At 34.5% G+C, this 27,047-nt stretch overlaps 1 protein-coding gene across 3 annotated transcripts in view; it reads left to right on the top strand.

The window, feature by feature from the left end:
- The window catches only part of PHIP (pleckstrin homology domain interacting protein), a 138,220-nt gene that overhangs the window by 82,378 nt on the left and 28,795 nt on the right, over positions 1–27,047 (top strand). For 2 of the 3 annotated variants that reach the window (XM_058307067.2, XM_058307065.2), the window contains exons 20-29: positions 330–447; positions 4,599–4,739; positions 9,240–9,316; positions 11,626–11,857; positions 17,362–17,481; positions 19,158–19,265; positions 19,845–19,969; positions 20,099–20,181; positions 23,758–23,869; positions 24,039–24,100. In XM_058307067.2, the coding sequence (XP_058163050.1) occupies positions 330–447; positions 4,599–4,739; positions 9,240–9,316; positions 11,626–11,857; positions 17,362–17,481; positions 19,158–19,265; positions 19,845–19,969; positions 20,099–20,181; positions 23,758–23,869; positions 24,039–24,100 (1,178 nt within the window). The remainder of the gene's footprint in view (positions 1–329; positions 448–4,598; positions 4,740–9,239; positions 9,317–11,625; positions 11,858–17,361; positions 17,482–19,157; positions 19,266–19,844; positions 19,970–20,098; positions 20,182–23,757; positions 23,870–24,038; positions 24,101–27,047) is intronic. The other variant, XM_058307066.2, reaches the window with a different exon arrangement.

Below are 27,047 nucleotides of genomic sequence, written 5' to 3'. Positions count from 1 at the left end.
TCCTGGGAATAACCATATTTCCAGGCCCAAATACTTGGTTTACTACAGACCATAGCCAAAACAGTAGTGTCAGGTTTGAGTAAACAGAAAATACTTTGGCATCTCTATATTTTCCGTATTTGAGTAATTTATCTCCATGTGCCCCCAGTAATTTATCTCCATGTGCCAAAACCTATGAATTTAAACTAAAAAATCTTTACTACATGTTTCTATCTAGAAAGAAGATGTTAGGAGTAGCATTCCCTTCCTGACACCTAACATTCATTTTTTGGGGGAAGTCAGTTGCAAAAATTCTAGATTAATACTCATGGTTTTTAATTCTTTTTCAGTAGGCAAGAAGAATGGAGAACTGCAAAAGGAGAAGAAGAAATAAAAATTTATAGGTCAGAAGAGAAAAGGAAACACCTCACTGTTCTAAAAGAGAATAAAATACCCACCGCTTCAAAGGTAAATATTAACTACTTCAATGTTCAGTATTTAGTATCATCAATATATCGTTTTAAAGCTTCTTTTTACAATTGAAAATAATGGTGTATACTGTATACTGAATTAATGAAGTAGAATTAATATAGCTAAATCCAGATGATCTCTTGGATTATATATTATCTTTACCTTAGTAAATCACTAATTCTACATTTGCTGCTTTCTAGCACGCTTTTTCCCCATATGCCAATTCATATATACCCATTGATTCTAATAAATTGTAGTAAAAACCTAAGCACAGTCTTTAAGTATCTCTGTCATTGATTTCACATTCTAAAGCTGTGTTTTTTTCTATATGTTTTGCTGCTTTGCACCTATTTATTGTAGATAATCAAGTCAGCTATGCTGTTATTAATAGTAGTTCTTATTTTCTCTCTTAGGGTAGATTAATTGCCGCCACTCATTTGCTCTATTGGTTTTTCTGTCATCCTACTATAGAAAAGATTTTTGGATCCAGTGGATTTCAATTGTTTACGCCCAACTCAGGGAAAGATACGTACTAACTTCCTTTAGTGTCAAGGAATCACAATTAACCATTCTTTATTTCCTTTTTTTCATCCTTAGCTTGAAAGCTTCACCTTAGAGTCTAAAATTGAGGAAACCTGAATGGAATGTTAAAAAGGGTCCAGGTCACCATCTAAACAATGCTCTAACCAAAGAAAACTGTTCTTCTGATGCAGCTTTGTGCTCCTTCCTCTTTATTTATTTTTTCTTTTTTCTTTTATTTTGTCTTTATTTACTTTTTAATGTTACATTCAAGAAATACAAGGTCCCCATATACCCCACATTCCCCTTGCCCCACTCCTTGCCCCATAACAACAACCTCCCCAATCATCATGAGACATTCATTGCGTTTGGTGAAGACATTTCTGAGCACCGCTGCACCTCATGGTCAGTGGTCCACCTCATAGCCCACACTCTCCCACAGTCCACCCAGTGGGCCATGGGTGGACATATAATGTCCTGTAACTGTCCCTGGATGTGCCCCTTCCTCTTTAATTGGAGTTCTTTAGACCCCCTAAATTCATCTCTTTTTCTGGAACTCTCCTCTTTTGTGGCTCTTCAAAGAACTCAAAACTTATATTTTTGTTTCTATACTAGGTATCATCCCCTAGGTTCAGTAGTAACTTCACAGTGCTACAATTCCTGTTAGTATAATAAAAGAGAATCTCTTTCTGAAATAATCCCTACCCACCCCCCTTTTTTGTTGTTGTTGTTTTTTGTTGGTGGCTGGAAAGGATGCCTTTTTTCTGTATCCTTTATTCACAATCCAAAGATATGGGAATGAACACATATAGTGAGAATGTGTATTGCCAACACCTTTTTTATGAAAGGAATATGGTAATACTTTTAAAAGTAAAGGATGTATAGTTAAGCCTTCCACATTGCAGGGGTTAGGGGCACATTGCCGCCGTGATCTGGAAAATTTACATAAAATTTTTTGGCCATCTTTTCATACCAGAGAAGAAGTCTGAATTTTTTCTTTTTCTTTTATTATGGGGTGTTTACAGTACCTTATTGTAAAATTTGGGTTAAGTATTTGGTCATTGGCTATATGTAGGTTAATGTTAGTAAAAATACCATAGGGGGAAAAAAAATGAAATAAATAGAAAATTTTTAAAAATTGAAATAAATTTGAGGAGAATAATACTGAACATACCACATATGTAACAAAAGATATTTTTAAAAAATACCTTTTTCCCTAAATTTTTTCTCTGTCATCTGCTGGCCTTCTCATGCCATCTGCAGCTTCCGCAAAACTCCCCCCAAAATTATCACTTAATTCCTTATGCTGACCTGAGATACAGCAAAACCATGATGGGGAGGTCGCAGTGTGTAAGGGATAATTATTTAGTTTTTACATAGTGGAATCTTGAAGACTATTTTTCAGAAAGAACAGCACTTATGTATGTATATGTGTGTGTGTGTATGCATTTAATGTATGAATAGATATTTTTATTGTCTCTAGTTAGAAAAATTAAAGTGTCCATCAGTGGGAGAAAGGTAGGTTATCATATCTATAAAATTATTATACAGCTTTCAAGAAGAATGGGTTATGTCTCCATTGTCATAGAGAAATGTTCATGGTGTATTATGTGAACAAAGTAGTTGAGCTATAATATGTATAATATGACCTCATTTTTGTATTTGAAATTTTAAGAGAATGGAGAAAGGTGTGAAAGCATATCTTACTAGGCTGTTAATATAGAAATCACGAAATACAAACTATGAGGTCCCATTTTCCATCTCTGAATTGCATTTTTTTAATAATAAAAAGGGGGTACATTATGTTCAAGTGGAAGCATAAATTAATACCAAATTCTTAAAAAAACTTTTTAGAAAGCACTTATAATCAATTTTTTAGGAGTTGGTTTGGCTGCAAAGATCAAAACCCCCTCAAAATTAAGTAAACAAGGAAAAAATGAATTTCTGTCTCTCACAAAAGCCTAGGTAGGTGGTCCTGACCTGGTGTTAATATACCTCAGTGTTAAGGACTTGGGCTCTTTCATTTCTCTGATCCTGCTGTGTATGGATTTTACCTTATGGCTCAAGATATCAACATCCTCATTTAGGGTTGCAGGATGGAGGATAGGTCAAATAGAAAGGTGCAAAGGGGACATTTGCTCTACTAGAAGGTTCCTTGAAGTTCGTATACAGCATTCTGCATGTATGTCATTGGCCAGAACCTAATCACATGACTAAAGATAATTTTTTTGTGTGTGTGGAAGAAAAAGAGAACAGGGGTTAGTTGACAGTCGACTTTCCCTTCCATTGCATTATTTATCAAAGCATTAAAAATGTTCTTTGACATAGAATTTGTCCTAAAGAATTATAGATTATGGATAAAGCTTTTAAAAAGACAACCAATATTCTAGAGATAAAATATTGTGCTGCTATTAATAAGACTTTTATTTATAACAGTTCTTTTTTTAAAAGATTTATTTATTCCCAGTTGCTTGAGCCACATCCTCTTCCCTATAACAGTTTTTAATAACATGGACTCTTGAGAAGTTAAATATTTATATAAAATGAAAGAATAAAGACATTAAATTCTTCACAAAATTTGTGAGTTTACGATTGACTATTTTCTTCTTTTCTGCCTTTAAATATTTCCTAAAACATTTACAAAATTACAAAAATCCTTTAATGATTCTTTAAGAGAGGACTTGCCTGGAGTAAATCTTGTATGTGAAATCTTGTGTGAGTTTGTAATATAGGTTCAAAATTATTAATGCTCCTTTTTCTTTGTATGGTAAGTCTGAGGTCAGTCAGACTCTTGTTTCTCTGAGGTTAATCTTTAGGGTTTTCTCTATTTTTTTGATAGACTAGAGTGTTTACAATGATATGTCTGAATGTGGGTTTTCATTTTGCTTGGAATAAATCTTATATGTGAATCTATGTGTGAGGATATAATACAGGTTCAAAATTATTAATGCTTCTTTTTCTTAGTATGATGATAAGTCTGAGGTCAATCTGACTTGTTTCTCTGAAGTTAATCTTTAGGGTTTTCTTTATATTTTTTAATAGACTTAGAGTTTTCACTATGATATGTCTGAAGGTGGGTTTTCTTTTTATTTTTTCTGCTCAGCTCTCTGTAAACCCTTTAGCTCTGAAAGCTGTTTTTCAAATTTGGTTTTGTTTCAATCTTTGGGTAATTGTTAGCCTTTGTTTCATCTTCTAGTTCAGTAGTACACATTTCATACTTTTTATTATTGTTGTTGGTTATGTTCTCATCTGCTCCTGGAGCCTTTTCCCTCATTCATCTCTAGCAGAAGAGAGCCAACCAGCCCTCTATTGCCCTTGCCTCATAGTATCACGGTAGTTTTATGATTACCAGTTTGGTTTCTAACTCGCTTCTACCTTTTTTTACATGTACCTGGCAGGCTGTAGTCCTCTTTGTTATAACATTTCTATAGGTGTGGTATGGGAGTAGTAGAGTTCAGTGTTTGCCTCAGTCTGTTATGAATCCTTAAGTCTGTATCACTTAAGAAACTGTTTTTATAACTTATCATTTGGCAAGTAGATATCAATATATCACCCCAAACCTGTGATTTAACATGATATAACCTGTTCAACTTAAGAATTTTATATACACTTAATTTACTTTTTTCCAGAATCATGCTCATGAGCAGTTCCTGGATATTGGAGAATCCAAAAAGCAGCAGGCAAATCAGCACAACTATCGTACCAGATCTGCATTGGAAGAGACTCCTAGACCCTCAGAAGAGATAGAAAATGCCACTAGTTCTTCAGATGTAAGATTTCAGCTTCATAGACACATAGATTAGTTTCTGTTTCCATTTTTATTAATTCCTAAAAATAGGAGTTTTGTTCTTGTATTCAATGGTAAATTTATAGATACAGCTTAAAGATGGAATTTCCAGGTCTTGTAATGATACTGATAGTTTCCATATATTGAAGATCTTCTATGTATGCTCCATGCATGGCATATGCTTTCTTAATCTCAAATCCACAAAACAAATCCATGTGAATTAATTATTTCCAGTTCATGTGAGGGATCTGAGGTTCAAAGATGTTTAGATTACACATTTGCCTGTCTGGTTAAGTAATAGAACAGGGATTAAACCCAGGTTCCTTTTACTCTAAAGCCAAGCTTTTTGTAAATGGTACCTTGATGTTCTACTCTACCTATAACAGATAATCAGTAGGCACTTGGCAGTTGTTATTTTTTAATCCCTGTACCAGTTTATTAGCTTTTTTTAGTGTAATTTTTTATATTCCCCTTCATGCATAGTTATTTTCACAAATAATACTTTCCCTTCTAAATTATACATTCCTTTGACAAAGGGAACCAATTTCTCTTCACAAATAAATCTTATTCAGTACTTAAAGCCACCTCACTTTCCCCCAGTTATCTTAGATATTGACTGTTATGCACTTTTGAAAACCATATTGTGTTTGGAATGTTAGGCATAAATGAGAATTCTCTCAGATTATTCTGTATAGCTAGAACAATATATTAACTCAAACTCATAATATTTTAATTACAATTTAAAAGTCTCCCAATGTCTTTGGTTTCCAATATATCCTAGTATGATGTGTTCCTTTGGACATATGATAAAAAATTACATAAACCTGACAATATACCTAAAAACCTTGGGATATACATGCTATACATAAAAGCATATGTGGATTAGGGGACCAGGGATATGAGGGCAGGTGACAGTGGAAGGAAGAGTAGCTGCAAATTCCGGAAAAAATTATTTCTGGTGCTGGGAGCTATCTGTCTAGCACAGGGAATTCTTAACCTTTTTTGTTCATGGACCCCTTACCAAGTCCACACTTTACTGTGTGTATTAATAAATACATTACAACTGCACCATCATGTCCCCACAAGAATAATGTTTTTTTTATTTCAACTCAAGTTCATAGACTCCTTCAACCCCTTCTAGCAGAAGGCCTAGACAGGTCATTAGGGTTCTAGAGAAACAAGCATGCAGATTAGAAGCAGCTGCCCCCAAACCCTAGGTAAACACATTTGCCTTGGAATCCTGGAGCTCCTGCCCTTAGTCCAGAGCATGGCTATGGGAAGCAAAACACCGGGATCTCACAGGACCCTGGAAGGAGCCCTGCTCAGACTTGCCCAAGATGTACTCGGGGGAGTCTTGGCATTTAACCATACTATGAATCATTAGAATATACAAGCTGGAGAAAAGGAAGATTCCAGTTTTGGTTTTAAGCCCTTCTTGCAGTGAATATAAATCTCTTACAGATGGATTTAGATCCCACCTGTTCAGATAGCCAGGAGGCACCAGGCCTGTATTTTCTTTCATTCAGGTAATTCTCCTGTCCTCTGCACTAGAGCTGGGAGGACGCACGTCAGGCCAAGAGAGCCTCCAAATTGCAAGTACCCACTCCCTTCAGCCTCCATCAGACACGTCCTGCTTGAGAAGAGTGTGAAGGGAGAGCACTTTCATTGTTTCCCAGTTAAAAAAAAAAAAAAGATTCAGTATCAAGCTTCCTATGAGGTTTGGGAACCTGTGGCTTATGGAATCATATCCATATATAGCCCTCCTTTTATACTTTTCATTTGTTTTGTGGATATATCTGGGGGTTACTTAGTACTTCTTTTAAATGAGAGACTTAATTTTATATTTAATGTGCTCTTTCATCTTAAACTGAATTTTATTAAATGCTAGTATCCAATTCTTTCAACTGAAGTTAGCAGATATAGGACTCCTTTTATTTTAAAATGGAATTTCTAATTTTCTCTTGGATTTCCAATGCATTGTCTGACTGCAGAGATAGATGTTATTTTTCCTGGGTTTGAAAGCTTCATAAGATGCCCTGTTCAAAAGGTTCTAAAGAAACCACTAGATTTTGGACTTGTTTGCATGTGCTTTAACTTTCCAAAACCAGATGAGAGATGGGAAACTTGTTCTCTCCATATTTTCATTATGTTGTTCACCTGGGGCCTGTTCTCTGCCAGTAACCAACCCTCAGCATTGACATTTCATAATATCATGGTCTGTAGTTGTGGGAGAAGTTTCTGACTGGAAAGATGGAATGAAGGAAGATAAGATGTTGAGAGGAAACTAATACATTACCATTTGTGATGCGGGTCATCATCAGTCATGGAGCAGGTTGCTATGCAGGATGGAAGGCTGATTTTTCTGCCTCCAAACATCTTTAGCCATCACTAGATCTTTGACTCTGAATAAGATCAAAGCTGTAATTGGATTAGGAAATGCCAATTCATGCTAGAAAACCAAGGCTGGGAGAGAGGGGGAGGATTTGGGGATTTGTGGCCTAAAAATACCTATTTTCAAAGAACTTTGGCTTGTTCCGCTTGTTTCAAAAGGAGATAACACATAAAACTTTGATTCATAACAACAATAAAAAACATATTTGGACTAGTTATTGACTTATAAAATATTTCTTCACTTTTGAAAGACTTAAAACATTCTTTTAACTATAAAGTTTCTATAAAATATTTTAAGTGATTCAGTTTATTAGAAATTTTTAATACTTATTTCTGGGAATACATCTGTGACATAATGAAAAAATTTGCTAAGTCCTTTCCTTTGTCTCCCAAACTATTTTGTTTATGCTTGCCATCCTTTTTAGGGCTATTAATTTTTCGAAGAGTAGGTTGACAACAGAAATATAATGTTACACATAGTGTATTTTTTTTTTTTTAAAGATTTATTTTTTTATTTATTTAATTCCCCTCCCCTCCCCCGGTTGTCTGTTTTCTGTGTCTTTTTGCTGCATCTTGTTTCTTTGTCCGCTTCTGTTGTCATCAGCGGCACGGGGATGTGTGGGCGGCGCCATTCCTGGGCAGGCTGCACTTTCTTTCGCGCTGGGTGGCTCTCCTTACGGGGCGCACTCCTTGCGCGTGGGGCTCCCCTACGCGGGGGACACCCCTGCGTGGCACAGCACTCCTTTGCGCGCATCAGCACTGCGCATGGGCCAGCTCCACACGGGTCAAGGAGGCCCGGGGTTTGAACCGCGGACCTCCCATGTGGTAGACGGAAGCCCTAACCACTGGGTTTTTTTTTTTTTTTTTTTATCCAAATATTTTGGACTTCAGTATGGTGCTCTGTATTTTATATTATATTTAGAATTTAGAAGTAATGCCACCTTCCTCCCCCCAAAAAGGGGAGTGTACAACGTGTGGAAATAACCAGGTTCTTTGTTTAGATTTTTGTTTAATTATATTGATCAGAGATTTAATTTGCTGAAGAAAATTTACTACTGGATTTTGATCTTTTCTCATCTGTGTAGTTCTCAAAACTTTGTGTAATAGTCATATAATGCACTGTTTGTTAAGACATCAAAATGGAAAAATGTTTCTCTCAAGAGATACTATTTTATTTAAATAATAAAGGAATACATTTCATTGTTCTCTTGGAAAGTGAACTTAATGTGCCCAGAAAGTAATAGCACTGAACCATTGCAGATGTTGGTCTAGGCTCTAGACTGAAATGACCTGGGTTTAAATCAGGCATTGTTACTTGTTAGTTGTGCAGCTTTGGACAAATTTTTTAACCTTTTTTACATTTTCGTTTCTTTCACTTAAAAAAAAAAGCAAATGTTCCCTACCACCTGCAGCATTTTGTGGCGATCAAATGATATAGAGATAAAAAGTGCTTAGAATAATTTCTGACATAGAGTAAAAGATTAATAAATGTGACTTACTCTTGTTATTGGAACATAATTTTTATTTGAGTTAGGGAGAAATTGTGTGAGATTTTGTGACCAAAAAACCCAAAAACAAACCTTTTATGACTAATACCTTTATAGTTAATATCCTATGTTAACTTGTGAATATTTACTAAAAGGAAACAGTGCTAAGTAATTTTTATCTTCTCTCATTCGGATAAAATAAGACCAGAGGTGGGATATCCTTTTTTATAGAGTAAAGCTATTTAATAATAAATAAAACATAAATGTGCCAAATTGAAGCTTTCAAAGCATCTGTAGAAAAAGAAAGCTTAAGTTTTTAGAAGGCTCAAGAAGAAAGGGTTAGTTTCAAATGTGTTATGAGGCTAACAACAAAATCTGTTAATCATCTGACAGATTACTCTGTATCCAGTATAAATAGTTATTATGTCTTTGGGTACATTTAATATTCTCACTTTTTTTGTATAAAAATACAAAAGTGTGTTGTGCAACTTATTTAAATCGGGTTTTAACTTAAATAGCCAATATGGTACCTGATTTTTAAAAAATTATAAGAGAAAGTTATCTTTTCAAATTATGCAGTAAAATAGATATTCAATACCTCTTAGGAAGGTGAAGTGGTTGCTGTCAGTGGTGGAACATCTGAAGAGGAAGAGAGAGCTTGGCACAGTGATGGCAGTTCTAGGTAAGTGCATGAATTTTTATTTGTCCAATGTGTAATATAAAATCTTGGAAAGCTGAAAATTCCTTTTTTATTAGTAGCATATCTTGAAGTCTTCTCGGGTTTAAAGTTGGTCCTTCTTCAGGTGTTTTTTGTGATTATCCAAAATTTAGGAGATTTCCTTTCTGACGTTTTCTCTAGAAGCAGAAATGTTTGATTCTTGCAGTTAGATATGCAAAATGATGCTTTTACTTGATCTTCTTTGTTGGCATTATACATTTTGAGTGCTGTAATTTATAATACTGAACCACAAACTAATTTCATTATTTTCAGAAGAATCAATTATTAAATTATGAAAGTAATGAGAACGTGTAGGTTTAGTATCTTCAGTAGAATAATTTGTGGAATATTACTAATAGTATTTTATTCTAGCCATAGTAATAAGTTTCCATTTTTTTCTGTTATTCCCACTCCAGTTGATCATATAAGTGAGAATTCCTTCAACTCCTTGTATTGGTAGAATTTGCAAGGTCTTAGTAGCAAGAGAGAGTGTAGTCTTTGGAGATGATGATTATGTTTAGTCCCTTAGTCCCTTGCAGCAGTGGCTCTTGAAATAGAAGAGCCAAGGAAATTTAAGCGGAAGCTATAAGAATTCTTATATCAATTCTAAATTCAAGAAATTTCTTAATCCCATAGCAGTGACTCCTGGTAATAATATTCAAGTTCTCAGGGCTGTGTCTGATAGTTTTCTATATTTGAAACAGGGCCTTACTAATAAAAATAGAGTATCTCAAACCATGAGTCAACTAAAGGGTTCCTGTATTGAAAGTGCGGTAGTGTCTTTAGCAGTTGGAAGAGGTTGTGATGAACAGGACTCTGGCATTTGTAGTTAGTTCTGTGCTGACAGGAAATGGTCTTCCATAAGAGCTGAATATTCCAGGAAGTGGTGAGTGTGAGATTTAGCAGGTCCTATTTTCAGTGGCCATGGGCTGGAATTAGTGTAAATAAATCTCAGAAGTTGAGGACAACCTATTTTTGTATAGACGTTTGTTTTGAGATACATCCCACCTTTAAGTAGTTTAGAAAGAGCATCTGCTAAGAAATTATTTTTTCATTTAAGTTTGTAAAGATCATTTAAATTTTTAAGGTAAAACCATGAAATCATACTAGAAGATATCATTTGCTTCTTATTTGTGATGATTATTCTTGGGGAAATTGAGATAAATTCTTTTTAGGAACTTGTACATAGGGTGGACGGATAAAACTCCAGAAAAATCTGCCTCTACAGTGTTAGATTTATCAACAATCCCGCCCCCCCCCATGGCTCCCTTGTCTGTTTTTCCTTTAAGGGGGCACCAGGAACTGAACCCAGGACCTCCCATGTGGGAGACAAGCACTCAACTGCTTGAGCCACATCCTCTCCCCTCAGCAGTCATATTAGAGGAGTAAGGTCATATATATCACATCACTAAATCTTGGCAAACCAGTTACTCTTTGTTATGCAGTGTAATTTAGATTCCTTTAAGGCATTTACATTTATAAAACTGTACAAAATAAAATAATCAAATGTTATACTAAAATTATAACAGTAAGATAAATTGATTTTTAACTTGGCAACAATATCAGTTCCGTAAAATGTATGCATATGAAGGTGACCTGAAAAGAAATGGCAGACATGACTGGTAGTGATACATAAAATAGTAAAGTCAATATTTTTTTCTGAATTGTGGCATGCTTTGATGCATAAGATAGACCTAAGGTATGTGTAGATAAATATTTCTCCTTTTCTTTACCTGCTAAGTAAAAGTTTGCCAAGTATAACCTTTTCACTGGGTAGGAACACTTCTCGACCTGCCAGTTCAAAACAGTCAACATCCAGCTGAGCTGTCATAAAAGCTCCAATACTATACCATGGGAGATCCCCTGTGAAGAACTACCTCCTCTCAAAAAATGAACCCCCACGCTTCTCCTTAAAGTCTTGTATTATCCAGAACCATCTTTCTACTGCTAGAATTGAGTAAAGTGACTCACTGCTTCTAATTTTTGTGTGCCCCATGATATTTTGCACTCAGTAATCTATTTTTTTTTCCTGAATTCATTGACTGAACTTAAATTTGTTTCAATTAAAGCTATGACCTTAATTGTCTTCTTTTTTTCTGGTGATATTTAAGTAAGCTAAGTCCAAAGATTTTGAAGAAACTGGAAGATGAGTTGAAAAATAGGAAAATATTTACTTCATCAAGTATATATTCTATCATTTTTTATTATCATCTTTCATTTTATTTTTATATAACAAGATCTTAAAATTATGTGTGTAAATCCCTTCTTTCTAGTGACTACTCCAGTGATTACTCTGACTGGACAGCAGATGCAGGAATTAATCTGCAGCCACCAAAGAAAGTTCCTAAACATAAAACTAAGAAAGCAGAAAGCAGTTCAGATGAAGAAGAAGAATCTGAAAAACAGAAGCAAAAACAGATTAAAAAGGAAAGGAAAAAAGTAAATGAAGAAAAAGATGGACCAACATCACCAAAGAAAAAGAAGCCCAAAGAAAGAAAACAAAAGGTTCCCTTTTTTTTTTTTAACAAATTCAGTGTTTCTCATGAAAATGACTTGAAGACACATTTTGAAAGTACAGTTGATGAGCATAAATATTGCTGAGATGTGTGCAAATATTAATAGAAAACTTTCAGAAGAGCACAGTAGTACAGTGAAGTATACCAAAATATATTTAGTTTACTCAGTTTTGTAGCATGTAAGAGTGTTTTTTTTTAACATGTTTGTTTATCTTTTACTATTTTAAAATCACAGTGCTACAAAACGAACAATTTAGTAGTCTATTAGTTGCTGTTACCCTTTAGTCATCTACCTTTTCTGTGTTGTTATTGCTGAAAATAAACAGAACCTTGTGGGAACATCACATATCACAGGACATAAGAATGACAAAACTTATTATAAAAGTTGACCTCCAGGCAAATATGAATCTTAAGTAGGATACTACTGTTGTAAAAAGCTTTCATTAATTAACCAAGTGTGTGAGCCTTAATTAGTTGGTCCTTAGGTTAGTAGTAGTTTTGGTTTGATTACTACTTCTAAGTCTGTTGATAAATTTAGGAGAGAAATGTTTTCGAAGTAAGATCTATCAGCTCCTATGAAGTAGGAATTCTTTAACCTAAAATGGAAATAAGATCTGTTTAATTCTTGCTTTAAAGCAGGGGTTTGTAACCATTTTTGTTCATGGGCCCCTTTGCTAGTCAGATGAAAACCACACTGCACTGTGTATTATTTAATAAATATATCACATCCACAGTAACATATCCCCACAAGAATAATGATTTTTTTTTTTTAATTTATGTTCAAACTCACAGACCCCTTGTTAAGAACTCCTGCTCTGAAGTAACTGAAATATGAAGGGCTTATTTTTTGCTCCCCAGAGGAGTACAAATGGGAAGCATATTTGGTTACATCAAAGGAAGATTTTATAAACCTCTGCCATTTTTTGAATTAAATATAAGTTGTTATTTGTAAAATTATGTATCGGGAGACTAAGTCTTATTTCCATAGAGCTTGAAACCATTGTAAGAGTTTATCTGTCTTGTTTTAATTCCTTAATCTGCATCTTTTGAGTTCTTGTCTCTTCTTTCTGCCTTATTCTTTACCAAAGAGAGTGCCACATATTTGCCATATTTTCTACCTCATCATTGATAAATCTAGTCTGACCCCTTACTTTATGTGGTAGACATATTGGTTAAAGAAAACTAATTTAGCCATATATCTGGCTAGTAAGGTAAACATTCTTTTTCAACTCAAGACAATTTTGGTGGACTTCTAAGGTTTGCTCTGATATGTCACTGTGGAAACACAATTCTTCTGTCCCAGGAATGTAGTTTGCTTCACCTAGTGCCCCATGGTTTGTTAATCATCAATAAGTTAATACCTACAGATGGCACATTGGGATCCACTGTTAGTTTGGTATAGTTTAGTTTCACTGTTTAATTTGAAATATTGTGACAGGATCTGTCTGCCACTAGATATTATGTGGAAAACCAGTAAGACTTTAATTTGAAGACTTAAATAATGAGTTTTATTCATGTGATTTGTTCGCCTACTGGTATATCTAGAAGTAGTTGAGAATTGTTTTTATTCCTGAACTGCAGGATCATTAAATGCAAAATATTTTTTGAATAACTAACTGAATTAATTGAGCAAAAAACATTGGGGTAGATATAGAAAATGCTTATTAAAAAAATAGAATTATTCAGAGACGAAGTATAATCATCTCAGATGATCTCTTACATATGTCCCATCCCATATGCCTTTAGAAGTGCCAGAAACCAGATCAATAAATATTTATTGAATGCTTACCTGTATATATAAAGCAAGACAGTGAATAAAAAGAAGTATAAAATGTAATACTTTGAAAAGAATGTTTAAACATATCAAGAATGCTTAAATGCCCCAAGATGAAAATAGAAGAAATGTCATTTGATCTAATAATATGTTTACTTGCTGGATGAATTTTAAAGATAACTCAGAAGTCAAATGAAGACATCTTATATTAGTTAGGTTTTAAGTGGTCCTAGAAGAATTTCCATGGATAGAAACGGGGGAAAATCAATTACCTATACAAATCGCAAATCACGGGGATGGGAATTTTGACTATTCAGTGCATTTTAACCCCTTGGTAATTTTGAACACTAAGGGACAGAAGTTTCATTTACCTAAAAATTCTAGATTCCCCCAGAATTATTGGGGAATAAGAGATCCAGATTTGTCCTCATAATGATTCTTGGTTATCCCATAGTCTTAGTTACAAATATGATTATGCTTATTTAATATACAATTTACCTGGCTTCCTGCAGGAGTTATTAAGTATCCCACTGGACATAAGATATTTCCCTTGTGGAAGGAAGTACTTGACTAGTCTATATGTACTTAATAGTCTATATTGAGACTGGAATTATGATTTTCATACTTTTCCTTCCTACTCTTTATTTCTTTATTAATCAAAAGAAACCATTTTCCATCAGATTTTTATTCAGAACCTCAACATCAATAAAAAAGGTAAAACATATATTTTATACAGATATAAAATATAAAACAGCATCCAGAGGTTCTCTAAATTAAATAGAGTAGAAATTCCTGGGTTGTACAATCTAACTCTGACATACTTGGTGTATAACACAGTGGCTGCTCTGTAACTGTCAGTATGTCATCTCATGTAATATCGCAAATCTGACACAGAAAATGTAATTCCCAAGCTTTCCCGTCAAACCTACTCTACCTACAGTCTTCCTTATCCCAGTGATGGCAGTTTATATCTTTGTTTACATCACAGTCCCTGAAGTTATCCTTAATTCCTCTTTTTCTCTCATAATCCACATCCAGCTCATCAGCGAATTATCTTGACTCTGTCTTCTAAATATATTTAGAATCTATTTTCATCATCTCTCCTGTCATCAGTCTGGTGCAAGCCTCATGAACTTTGACTAACATTACTACAGTAGCCTCCCTTCTCTCTTCCTGTTTCTACCCTTTCCCCCTAGGGTCTATTCTCTAAAGCAGAGATAGGCAGGCTTTTTCTGTAGATAGCAACTACTCAATTCTGCCACTGTAGCACAAGAGCAGTGATATACAAGGCATGAATGAATGAGTATGGCTGTGTTCTAGTAAAACTTTATTTACAAACACAGGTAACTGGCTGGACTTGATCATGAGCCATAGTTTGCCAGTCTGTACTCTGCTACATCCAAGCATCCTTTTAAAGTGTAAGTCAGATCATGTCACTCTGCTGCCAGAAATTCTCCAATGGCCCTTTTTTCATTTATAGTAAATGCCAAGGGCCAATACCCTCCTCTTAACTCTCTCACCTTATCTCATTATTTCCAACCCTCATTGTCTTCTGCTTTGGCCATATAAGTACTTTGCTGTTTCTTAGTCAAACACATCAGGAACTCTTTCACCTTGGGACTTTGGCACTGGCTCTTTCCTCTGTCAGCTACACTTTCCCCACATATATCTGCATGGCTGGAGATACAATAAAGGGATGCTTATCAATCTATAGGTGACCCAATACTGAAAGGGATAACCAAGTTTCTGTTGTACAAACTGCTAGGAATTTGACAGAAACATAAAAACTCAGGAAGTGTATGCCAAAAGAAGCATTTACGGTTCAGGAATGACAAGATAAACTTTTCCTTACATAATTCAAAATGAAAAATTATGACTCGATAATCACATCAGATTTATAACTTGTTATAAATTCACCTAAAAATCAGAATCCCATGATTCTGGGTAACTAAGCTAGCCTCTAAATGATTATCCATATTAATGGAAACTCATTCCATCTTCAGGCAATCTTGGTCCATCATAGTACAGCTGTAATTTTTAATATCTACTATCCTACACAGGTGTGTGTTATCCACCCATTAAATGAGCATATCTTTAATGTCTTTATTAAAATGTTGGATTAAATAGGATCAAGGAGAGAGACAAATAATTCACTTAATAGGTGTTAATTAAAATTGCTCTGTTGGGTTGGAAATACCTCAGTTATGACATAATCAACAAGAATATTATAAATGGTTGTCAAATTTTATGCCTCTTTAGTTAAATCCGTTAAAGATTGCATTTTGACTGCACATTTTAAGGAGGTCAAACTGTTTTGCAAAATAAGAATTTGACAAGTAGGAAGTCCAAGTGGAATATCTCCCTTTATCATTGTCGCAGGTTCCTGCTCTCTATATACTCTATCACCATGTAACTTGGATCTCCCTAGTTGCCACTGATCTCACATCTGTGTTCTAGATAAAAAGAAACAATAAAAAGGAAGGGAATAAGATGAAAAGGAGAGCAAAACTTTCTGCTACTCTCCAGCAGAGTTCCTGATAGGTCTTTCTGACCAGAAATATGTCAAGGGAGGATGGGCATTATAGTGTTTTAGCTGTTCATATTTCTCCTCAGTGGGCAAAATTAAGGTTTGTCTAATAGGAAGGAGATAAAAATGAATATTGGATAGCAACTATAGCAGCACCTGCTGCAAGTAATGTTCTCAATTATCACTTCTGGCATTACTTCTTTTAGGGTACATTTATTAACTCATAGTGATCATTATTTTCTTTGAAAAACACAACAGAGTTAAATTTAGAAGTCTTAGCGCACTAACACTGAGCCAAAACGTTTTTTTAAAAAGATTTATTTATTTATTTCTCCCCTCTCCCTCCATTATCTGCTCTCTGTGTCCATTCACTGTGTTGTGTCTGCTTGTATTCTCATTGGGGGGCTCTGGGAACCGATCCTGGGACCTTCAGAGTGGGAGAGAGGCGATCTCTCTCTTGCTCCGCTTCAGCTCCCTCTTCTGCTGTGTCCTTATTGTCTCTCCTCTGTGTCTCTTTTTTGTTGCGTCATCTTGCTTCATCAGCTCTCCACATTGGCCGGCACTCCTGCGTGGGGTGGCACTCCCCACACAGGGTGGCACTCTGTGTGGGCTAGCTTACCACGTGGACCAGCTTACCTTCACCAGGAGGCCCTGGGTATTGAACCCTGGACCTCCTATATGGACTTCCTATCTGGTAGTTAGAAGCCCAATTGTTAGAGCCACATATGCTTCCTCCAAAACATTTTAATTGCATGAAGTTCCTCTGCTTAGAAATACCAAGGTTTCAAAAAGGTTCCTTTTCACCATATAGAAAACTCCAGTATGTCTTAGTTTGTTTTACACAATGTTTATAAAACTGATAGTATTTTGAGAAGAAAGGAGGATACACAGGGTAATTTGTATTTGGGAATTTGTTGGGGGATATCTTAATCATCTAGTTTCGTTGTCCTATGTCATGAGTTTTTGGTTTGGGTATCTAGTTCTATTTTTATGTAGAAATTTGGAGAGATTAAATAATATTGTCACTGCTACTGTCTTCCCAGAATAAGTTTTTTCATGTTTCAAGAATATACTTCTTAGAACATAGTTCCCCTTTCCTTTTTTGTTTTTTTTCTTTTAAATCTACCTTTGTAGTTATTTTAAAGGTCATATACTTATATGATATTACTTACAATTTTCCATACTTTCTTAGAGATTGGCTGTAGGAGAACTGACTGAAAATGGTTTGACCTTAGAAGAATGGTTGCCTTCAACATGGATTACAGATACTCTTCCTCGAAGATGTCCGTTTGTGCCACAGATGGGTGATGAGGTACTTTCAAACTTTTGAAACATCCTTTATGTGTAGTAACTGTTAAACAGTAGTTTATGGTTACATAAATATGTATGTTAAAGGCACAATAAAATTCAGCATTTTTTTTCTGTTTCAATTAAATACCCACAAAGTTCATAATTTATTAACGCTTCTAAAAATTGCTATTTTAGAATAAAAAATAATACATTTTAAGAATGATTGACACCATCATTTTAGACTGTGTACTTATGAATTTGAGATGAAAAATTTTAGTGCTCACTCAGGGCTCATGTTTTTTATTTTGTGCATAAATGTTAAGCACCAGGGTTATGTGGTATCCAGGAAATTAAAAGTGGTAATTAAAATAGAAGCTTCTTTAGCAAAGAATGGTTATTAACAGTACAAAGTGGCAATGCAAGAGTGACTCTAAAGAACAGTCCAAGATAATTTTTTTAGAGATCCTGCTTGCCTTAGTATACATGAAGAACACAGAACAAGATACTGTGGCATCAAGAAGAGGTTAAATTATATTTCTCTTAAAATGGCCTGAAAGAGTATAATTCCATATTCAGTCATTTCCTTTCAAAGTGATTAGGTGTTTTGTTTTTTGTTTGTTTTTAATTATAGGTGCTTAAAGAGGTTAAGTTATTATTTAACACCATACCTTTAAAGGTCCAGACAACTGGAACAATAATGATAGTAATGAATGGAATAAAAAATGCATAGGGAGACCCCAAAAGGTTATATAACTATCTATCATTTTTTTCATAAGCTTTACATTTTTCAGTAGTAGGAATAACACTTGATGTCAGATTACCTGAATTCAAGTACTAGTTCTACAGCACAGAGGTCAGCAGTCACCTAAATTTCATATCCATAAATATGCAGAGTATTTCCTACAAAAGTGAACAGTAAACTTACCACAACCCAACTTACAATTCACTTCATTGTGCAACATAGATTAACTTACTTTGAATCCAAGAATAAAATGGTGAAACCAAAATCCGCCATGATAGTGAAAAGAATTGTTTACCTTTATTTCTTAGTATTTTATTAGTAATAATAAGTGATATATGGGGAAGCGGATTTGGCTCAGTGGATAGGGCATCTGCCTACCACATGGGAAGTTCAAACCCAGGGCCTCCTGACCCCTTGCAGTGAGCTGGCCCACGCACAGTGCTGATGCGCACAAGGAGTGCTTTGCCACACAGGGATGTGCCTCACAAAGGGGAGTCCCACACGCAAGGAGTGTGCCCCATAAGGAAAGCCACCCAGTGCAAAGGAATTGCAGCCTTCCCAGGGGTGGTGCCACACACATGGAGAACTGATGCCACAAGATGATGCAACTAAAAGAAACACAGATTCCTGGTGCCACTGACAAGAATACAAGTGGACACAGAAAAACACACAGTGAATGGACACAGAGAGCAGACATTGGGTGGGGGGGGGTAAAAGGGGAGAGAAATAAATAAAAAATCTTAAAAGTGATATATGAATAGTTAATAAGTTATTAATAATGCAATTTAGAATGTTTTTCTTATGATTAAATGACATTTAGGACCACTGTAGGAGAGGAGGGAGAAAATATTAAAGTATTAGAATTTCTTTTAGCTTAAAGGATAGTAGGTTCTATCTGTAGTTATAGCTTGTATCTTGCATTCGGTGTTTAAATTGTTACTTCATATATGTTCTAGGTTTATTATTTCCGACAAGGACATGAAGCATATGTTGAAATGGCCCGGAAAAATAAAATTTATAGTATCAATCCCAAAAAACAGCCATGGCATAAAATGGAACTACGGGTATGGTATTTATTTATTAATTTTTAGGAGCCCAAGAAGATGCAATTATGGATTATAATGAAAATTGTGTAGTCTTATTATTTCTATCGTAAGAAACTGTCTCTTGAATATACCTTTTTAAATTGAATCAATTCTGAGGAACTGAGGTTAATTTTCAGTCAAGAAATACAAAATTGACTGAAATTTACATATTCTGATACAGTTTTAAGGTTGTGTACAAAATGTGGTTATAATGTTAAAACTTGCTTAAAATAAAGCAGGGTTTCTTGACCTTTTCTTGTGCCATGGACTCTTTTGCCAGTCAGGACCCCTAACTAAGTCCATACTTTACTGTTTATTATTTGTTAGATATATAACACCTGTACCAACACATCCCCACAAAAATAACTTTTTTGAATTTCTATTCAAGCTAACAACCCCTGATTAAGAACCCCAGTAGTAAAGCATACATTGCTTACAACTATAGCTGGTGAATTTTTACACGTACACCCAAACCAAGATTAAAACCAAGCAATGTTTTTGTTGGTCATGTTTAGTGGTTTATTTTGTAATGATGGTTTCTTTCTATATCTTTCTCAGGAACAAGAACTAATGAAAATAGTTGGCATAAAGTATGAAGTGGGATTGCCTACCCTTTGCTGCCTTAAATTAGCTTTCTTGGATCCTGATACTGGTAAACTCACTGGCGGATCATTTACCATGAAGTAAGGACTATTGAAAGAGGCAATATATTGTATTTGTATTGTAGAGTGTTTCATAATATTCAGATAAATTTCAATGTCCTGTGGTTTGTAGATGTTTGGCCTAATCGATTTGCTTCTATTTGTATTTAGATACCATGATATGCCTGATGTTATAGATTTCCTAGTCTTGAGGCAACAATTTGATGATGCAAAATACAGACGGTGGAATATAGGTGGGTAAATTATTACGAAGCTGTAGTTGTTGGATATGTCATTTTTTAATAAGTAACATTGATTTTCATAATTTAGAAAAGATAATCAGAAATCTTATTGTCATTTCTAGGAATGTTAATCACAAGGTAATAATAATACTGTGTCAGAGGTATTTTTCATCCTTTGTTTAAGAATGAAAAATAATGTAATGGATGCTGAAGTACCAGACATTTTCTCTTATATTTGGCGACTAAAGATATTTTAAAGGGTTTCCTTTCAGCTTTTCTATGTTTTAAATTGAATTTTATTATCTATTCAAAATTAGTTAAAATTAGAAGCCAAAAGAAGTCTTTCAATTCAAAACACTTAATTATTTGCACCAGGGCTAAAGTTAAACTAACCTTTTTAAGTCTATTGCAATCTTTTAAAAATAACATTAAAAATAAGATATGGAGAAACTTACTGTTTCAGCGTTTCTAGATATTTAAGATATATTCATATATGTACAGATGGATGTGTGTTATTCATTAGAATAGTTGTTTCGAAAATTTCAAACAGGGTGTAACTGTCATCTTGGAGTAAGTTTGGTGAACATATAGCACATGTGATTTATAAAAGCACATCAGTTTGGGAAGCAGCTGTGGCTCAATCAGTTGGGCTCTCGTTTACCATATGGGAAGCCCTGGGTTCATCCCAGAGCCTCTTCGTGAAGGCAGACTTTCCTGCTGTGGAGTGCCGCCAGGCCCACAAGCGCCACAGAGTGCCAACTCAGCAAGGTGACACAACCAAAAAATAAAAGGGGGGGGTAGACAAGTAAAAACACAGAAAGAGCACACAGCAAATGGACACAGAGAGCAGACAAGCAAGCAAGCCTCAGGGGAGGGGGGGAGAATAGATTTTAAAAAGCACCTCATGAACTATTGTGGTTAATAATCAAGAAAATGTGGCATTGATGTAGAAAAAGTGGCCATGGTGGCTGCTGGGTGCGGGGAAGGGGAGGAAGAGAAGAGATGTGGAGGCATTCTCGGGACTTAGAGTTGTCCTGGGTGGTGCCCCAGGGACAATTGCCGGATGTTGTATGTCCTGCCATGGCCCACTGGATGGAACCTGGGAAAGTGTGGGCTATGGTGTGGAACATGGGACATGGGATGCAGCGATGCCCAGAGATGTACTCACCAGATGCAATGGATGTGACATGATGATGGGGGAGAGTGTTATTGGGGGACAGTGGTGGGGTGGGGTCGAATGGGGACCTCATATTTTTTTAATGTAATATCTTTTTTAAAAATGAATAAATTGAGTAGAATTTGGGGGGAAAAAAAAGCACCTCAGTCATCTGCCACTTCATTCCTCTCTAGTGTTATTGGAAGTCATTGGTATCATGATTTGTCTTTCCTTGGTTGGTCTTGATAATCTTAGAAATTTATAGATGTGCTTTAAAAAGAGAGATTAGGGAAATGTAAGTTATCAGAATTAAGGACATGAGTGTTACCAAAAACTTTACATTCCATACACCATTTCTTTGGATGATTTGAAAAATGTGTTCCACCCAAATGAGGGAGTAAACCAAAAAGGAGAAATACATGGATTCCCCAGAAAACAAAAAATCCAGAACAAAAAAAGATGGAAAAGGAATTCTGAGGTAACAGCCAAAAGAAGTCTCAGCATTAGCAACTGTACAATAAGCCTGAAAAACAAGTCGTCCAAAAGACATAGTGCTCCAAGAGAAAAGTCTTTGGAGGAGGAGGGGGAAAAGGAACTGATAAAAAAGGAAGCAGTTAATAATTAAAGGAAAAAACAAAACCCTTAAAAGGAATTGTATGCTAATTGGCATATTAGCAAACATTATTTGCATTGTCATTATAAAAAACAAGTGAATATAGATAAATCATAATGCACGTACCCTTTCAATATAATTATCTTGAGTGGGCTTTTTTTTTTTTTTTGGTAAAGGAAGGGAGTAAGAGCCATAAATTATTATCTACAGTAAGAGAAAGTACATACTATGTACAATTGATGAGAGAAGAAATAGTTATATAGTCATTAAATAGAAATCTGTAGATCAATTCAAGAAGAAATAGTTAGGATTTGAAAGTGTTTTTCTTGTTTTTGTTTATAAGCTTTCGGTACGTTTTGAGTTTTTTTACACTGGATGTGCATTATTTTATAAAATTTTAGTTTCTTAAGGACATATGTCTGTCATTTAATAACAAATAATTAGAGTTCAAGATCCAGAAATATTCCAGAGATGAGCTGATAACCACCTAGGCAAAGAAATGTGGCAAACATTGGACAAATCAAAGAGATACATTAAAGAACAACAGAATTCTCGTTTGAATCTTAGTTATACGTGTTCTCCTAAATTAATAGATTAATATTTCTCCAAAAGTTAGTATTTGCTTCATCTTCCATGTTTGAAGATGACTACAAACTACCATTGAAAAGTACATTAATAGTATGTTTTATTTTAGCTGGCATATGTTATCCAGTGTTTTCTTTAGCATAATGTCTCCAGTCTCTGTTAGTGTCATAAATAGCTTTTTGAAACTGATGGTTATGTTCACTCTAAGGTTGAGGTATTGTCAGAATGCTGTTTATTAAATTATTTAGTACCTGCTCTGTAGTTAAACTCAGTGTCACTAATAGCTATGCATTTGAGGAACAGTTAGAGATTTTAATCTAGTAATAGATCATATTTCTCTTTTACCATATGCTGTTAGAATGCCTGAATCTAAATTTGGATCCAAACATATACCCTCTCAGAGAACTCAACAAAATGCAGTTTTATTAATTTACTCCAATTTCCTTTTTGCCATTGTATTTCATTAACCTTTGCTTTCTAATTTTTACTTCATTTTATGCTATATGTCACCATAAATGTTTTTAAATCCGTTTTTGGTAAACAAACACATAAATATATATTTTTCTTTTTTATGGGTTTGAAAATAAAACTGGTTCTGATGAGTTGTTAGAAGTAGTTGATAGCCTGACCCATTTTTCTTTAAGCATGGGTGAAAAATGTAGAAAGCACCTTAATAGAAACCACTTCTCAAATCTACCATGAAGCAGTAGCTATCACTGTTTCTGTTTTATAGATAAGGAAAAGGAAGCTCTAAAATAGCTAAATTAATTTGTTTAGGCTCACACATGTATGTTATTTGATCCTGAGTCTTTCAGATTCTAACCTCTGCTGGCCAGGAGAAAAATCACTAAAATTAAAGATAGGATATAAACATTTGTTGGAAAGGAAGTTATCTAAAGTATACTTTTATTTGATTGAAAAATGTAGGCATAGTGTTAATGATAAGTTTAAAATGTTAGATTGGTAAAATTATTGCAGTAAAGGTGGATTTTCCAAACTCTAATAAAATCTAAGAAGTGGAAATGGAAAATGGTGTCACTTAACCTTCAAATATGATTGTTAAATAACTTTCTCAATTTTGCTGATTTTTTTTTAATGTATAGATAGCATTTTATATGTATTCCAAAATCATATAGGCATTTTCAAGAAAGTGTATTTTCAAGATAAACTTCGATAAAAGCATAACAGTAGCAAGACAACTGTGAGTAATGAGATGGCTTTTGTTCTTGTCCAGGTGATCGTTTCAGATCAGTCATAGATGATGCCTGGTGGTTTGGAACAATTGAAAGTCAGGAACCTCTTCAACTTGAGTACCCTGACAGCTTGTTTCAGTGCTATAATGTTTGGTAAGGAAATATTTGCTGTATTTCAGTTCAGTGTGGCTTGCTTTGAAATTTTTCCAATCTATTAATATGATGAGAAAGATCACATTTAACTTCTTTAAAAACTTAAAACAATTACCTTTATGTGAGTTTATAAAAATTGTAATGCAATGTTAAGATTTTTTCCTTTAAGCTGGGACAATGGAGATACAGAAAAGATGAGTCCTTGGGATATGGAGCTTATACCTAATAATGGTAAGTGTAACACTTTTTGAGTCTACATTGTAGAATTAATTTCTTATATAAAAAATCTGATTAGCTGACTTGCTACGACGTAGGGTTGTGGTGAGAATCAGATAGAAAATATTCATTCAGCAAATATTTATTGCTCACCAACTTTTTACCGTTGGAGGAAGCACAGTAGCAACAATATAGATATAATCTTTGCCCTCTTGGAACTTATAATTTAACAAGGAAGATCAAAATTAACTACAGTAAAATATGAAAGTGTTTTCTTAATTCTTTTTACCAGTAGAAGGTGAGCACTTGGGTGCAAAGACATTTTTGTAATTGCAGCAGAATCCTTAAGGCAGTATAACACAGTGGTTAAGAGTTTAGACTTTTAAGTGGACAGATATAGATTCGTATTCTTGCTTTGTCATCTTCTGTCTGATCTTGGCAAGTTCGTTAAAGTCTCAAAGACCCAGATTCTTAGAATTCAGCCCTTGAAGTGGTGTAAACTAATACCTTGGTAAACCTTATCTTAGAACTCAGCTTTGGAAGTGATGTAAACTAATGCCTTCTTGGTAAGCCTTTTAAGTGAGAAAATGGTCATGGTGATATTGTCTAAGAGTGGTTCTTATTTTACAGAAATTATTACTTCCAAACTTTAAAACCAATAATGTATTCATCATTTCAGTACTACATTAGAACTGTTTAAATTACAAAACATCTTGACCAAAATATAATCACATTACAGACTTATCTTGTGGTCTCATTTCTCTTGAATTTTAATTTGAAGTCACGTTGGACTATTGTGAATATGAGAGATGAAATAATAGGTGTTGTAATGCTTTTGGTATTTTTGGAAATGAATTAGTAGCATTAATTTACTGTTTGTTTCATACTTAAATATGTGCCTGGGTGTGCTGTTTTTATTGTTTTACTGTTTTTGTTATATTTGAATACAGGCACATAAAGAATTTAATTACAGGATATCAGGAGGAATTTTTTTCATTAAAGAAGTTAATAGGTTTTACACAAAAAAATGCATAAATGCAAAACTCCCATATACCTCCCCACACCATACACACACAAACACACATGCAGTTTTCTTTATGTTTTCATGGGTTTGCTCATTAATAGTGTCAAACCACTGATTTTTGCGTGTTGATCTTGTACCCTGCTATTTTGTTGAATTTGTTTATTAGCTTTAATATCTTAGAAGTGGATATTTCATCATTTTCTATATATAGGATCATGTGATCTGCAAATAGGGAAAGTTTTACTTCTTTCCAATTTGGAACACCATTTTGTTTTTCTTGCCTAATTGCTCTGGCTAGAACTTCCAGTATATGTAGTCTTTGACAAGTGAGTATGATTTACCTGTGGGCTCAATCACATGTATGCCCTTTTTCGTGTTAAGGAAGTTTCCTTCTGTTCATCCTTTTTTAAGCATTTTTAAAAGCTTTTTATCAAGGAGTGCTGAATTTTGTCAGATGCCTTTTCTGCCTCAATTGAGATGATCATGTGTTTTTTCCCCTTCATTCTGTTAATGGTAGTATGTTACATTTATTGATTTTCTTTTGTTAAACCTCTCTTGCATGCCTGAGATAAATCATGTTTGATAGGGCATGTATTTCTTTTATGTGCTTTTGGATTCGACTGTTCGTATTTTGTTGAGGATTTTTATATCTGTTTTCCTAACGGCTCTTGGTCTATAATTTTCTCTTCATGTTGTATCTTTATCTGGCTTTGGTATTAGAGTGATGTTGGCCTCATAGAACAAGTTAAAAAGTGTTCCTTCAGTTTTTTTTTTTTGGAAGCGTTTGAACGGAATTGTTGATTCTTCTTGAAATATTTGCTGGTATTCACTAGTGAACCCATCTGGTCCTGGGCTTTTCTTTTCTCGGAGGTTATTGATTACCGAATCAGTGTGTTTGTTCATTATAGGTGTGTTGAGGGCTTCTAATTCTTCTGCAGTCAATGTAGGTAGTTAGTGAGTGTGTTTCTAGGAATTTACACTTTCATCTAGGTTATCTAATTTATTGAAGACAGTAGTTCTTTTAGTATCTTTTTACCGTGTTTACATCTGTGGGATATGTAGTAATGTCCTCACTTTCATTTCTGATTTTAAATTTTTATGTCCTCTTTTTCTTTGTTAGTCTAGCTAAAGATTTGTCAGTTTTATTGATTTTCTCACAGAACCAACTTGGTTTTATTAATTCTATTTTTTCTCTATTTCATTTATTTGCCCTGTAATATTTTTTATTTCCCTTAACTCTCGGTTTGATTGTAGTTTGCTTTTACAGTTGTGAGGTTAGGTGTCTGATTTGAGTTCATTCTTCTTTTTAATGCAAGCATTTAGAGCTGTAAATTTCCCTCTAATGGCTACCTTTGCTTCCTCCCACAAGTTTTAGTATGTTGTGTTTAGTTTTCATTTGCCTCAAGAACTTTGGTAGTTTCCCGTGTAATATTTCTTCATTGGCCCATTGGTTGTTTGAGTGCTTTGTTAACTTTCCACGTATTTGTGAATTTTCCTGTTTTCATTCTGTTATTGCTTTCTAGTGTCTGTCAGTTATAACCAGAGAAGATACATTTTATGACGTCACCTTTTTAAAATTTTTTTGAGACTTGTTTTGTGATTAAGATATTGTCTATTCTGGAGAATGGTCTATGAGTTCTAGAAAGGAGTGTGTATTTGCCGCTGTTGGGTGAAATGTTTTATATGTATCTGCTAGGTATAGTTGGTTTATAGTATTGTTTGAATCTTCTGTTTCCTTATTGATCTCCCATCTAGATGTTCTATCCATTATTGAAAATGGTGTATTGTATTCTCCTGTTAATGTAGACCCATCCGTTTCTACCTTCAGACATAAAATATTTGCTTCGTATATTTTGGGGCTGTGCCATTAGGTGGGTATGTATTTATTGTTATACCTTCATTTTGAGTTGATCCTTGAAAATATATAGTGATGTTTTT

The sequence above is a fragment of the Dasypus novemcinctus genome, chromosome 11 (assembly GCF_030445035.2).
Source record: "Dasypus novemcinctus isolate mDasNov1 chromosome 11, mDasNov1.1.hap2, whole genome shotgun sequence".
Taxonomy (NCBI): domain Eukaryota; kingdom Metazoa; phylum Chordata; class Mammalia; order Cingulata; family Dasypodidae; genus Dasypus; species Dasypus novemcinctus.
The sequence above is the reverse complement of the archived record's forward strand: the minus strand, read 5'-3'. Positions and strand labels throughout refer to the sequence as shown.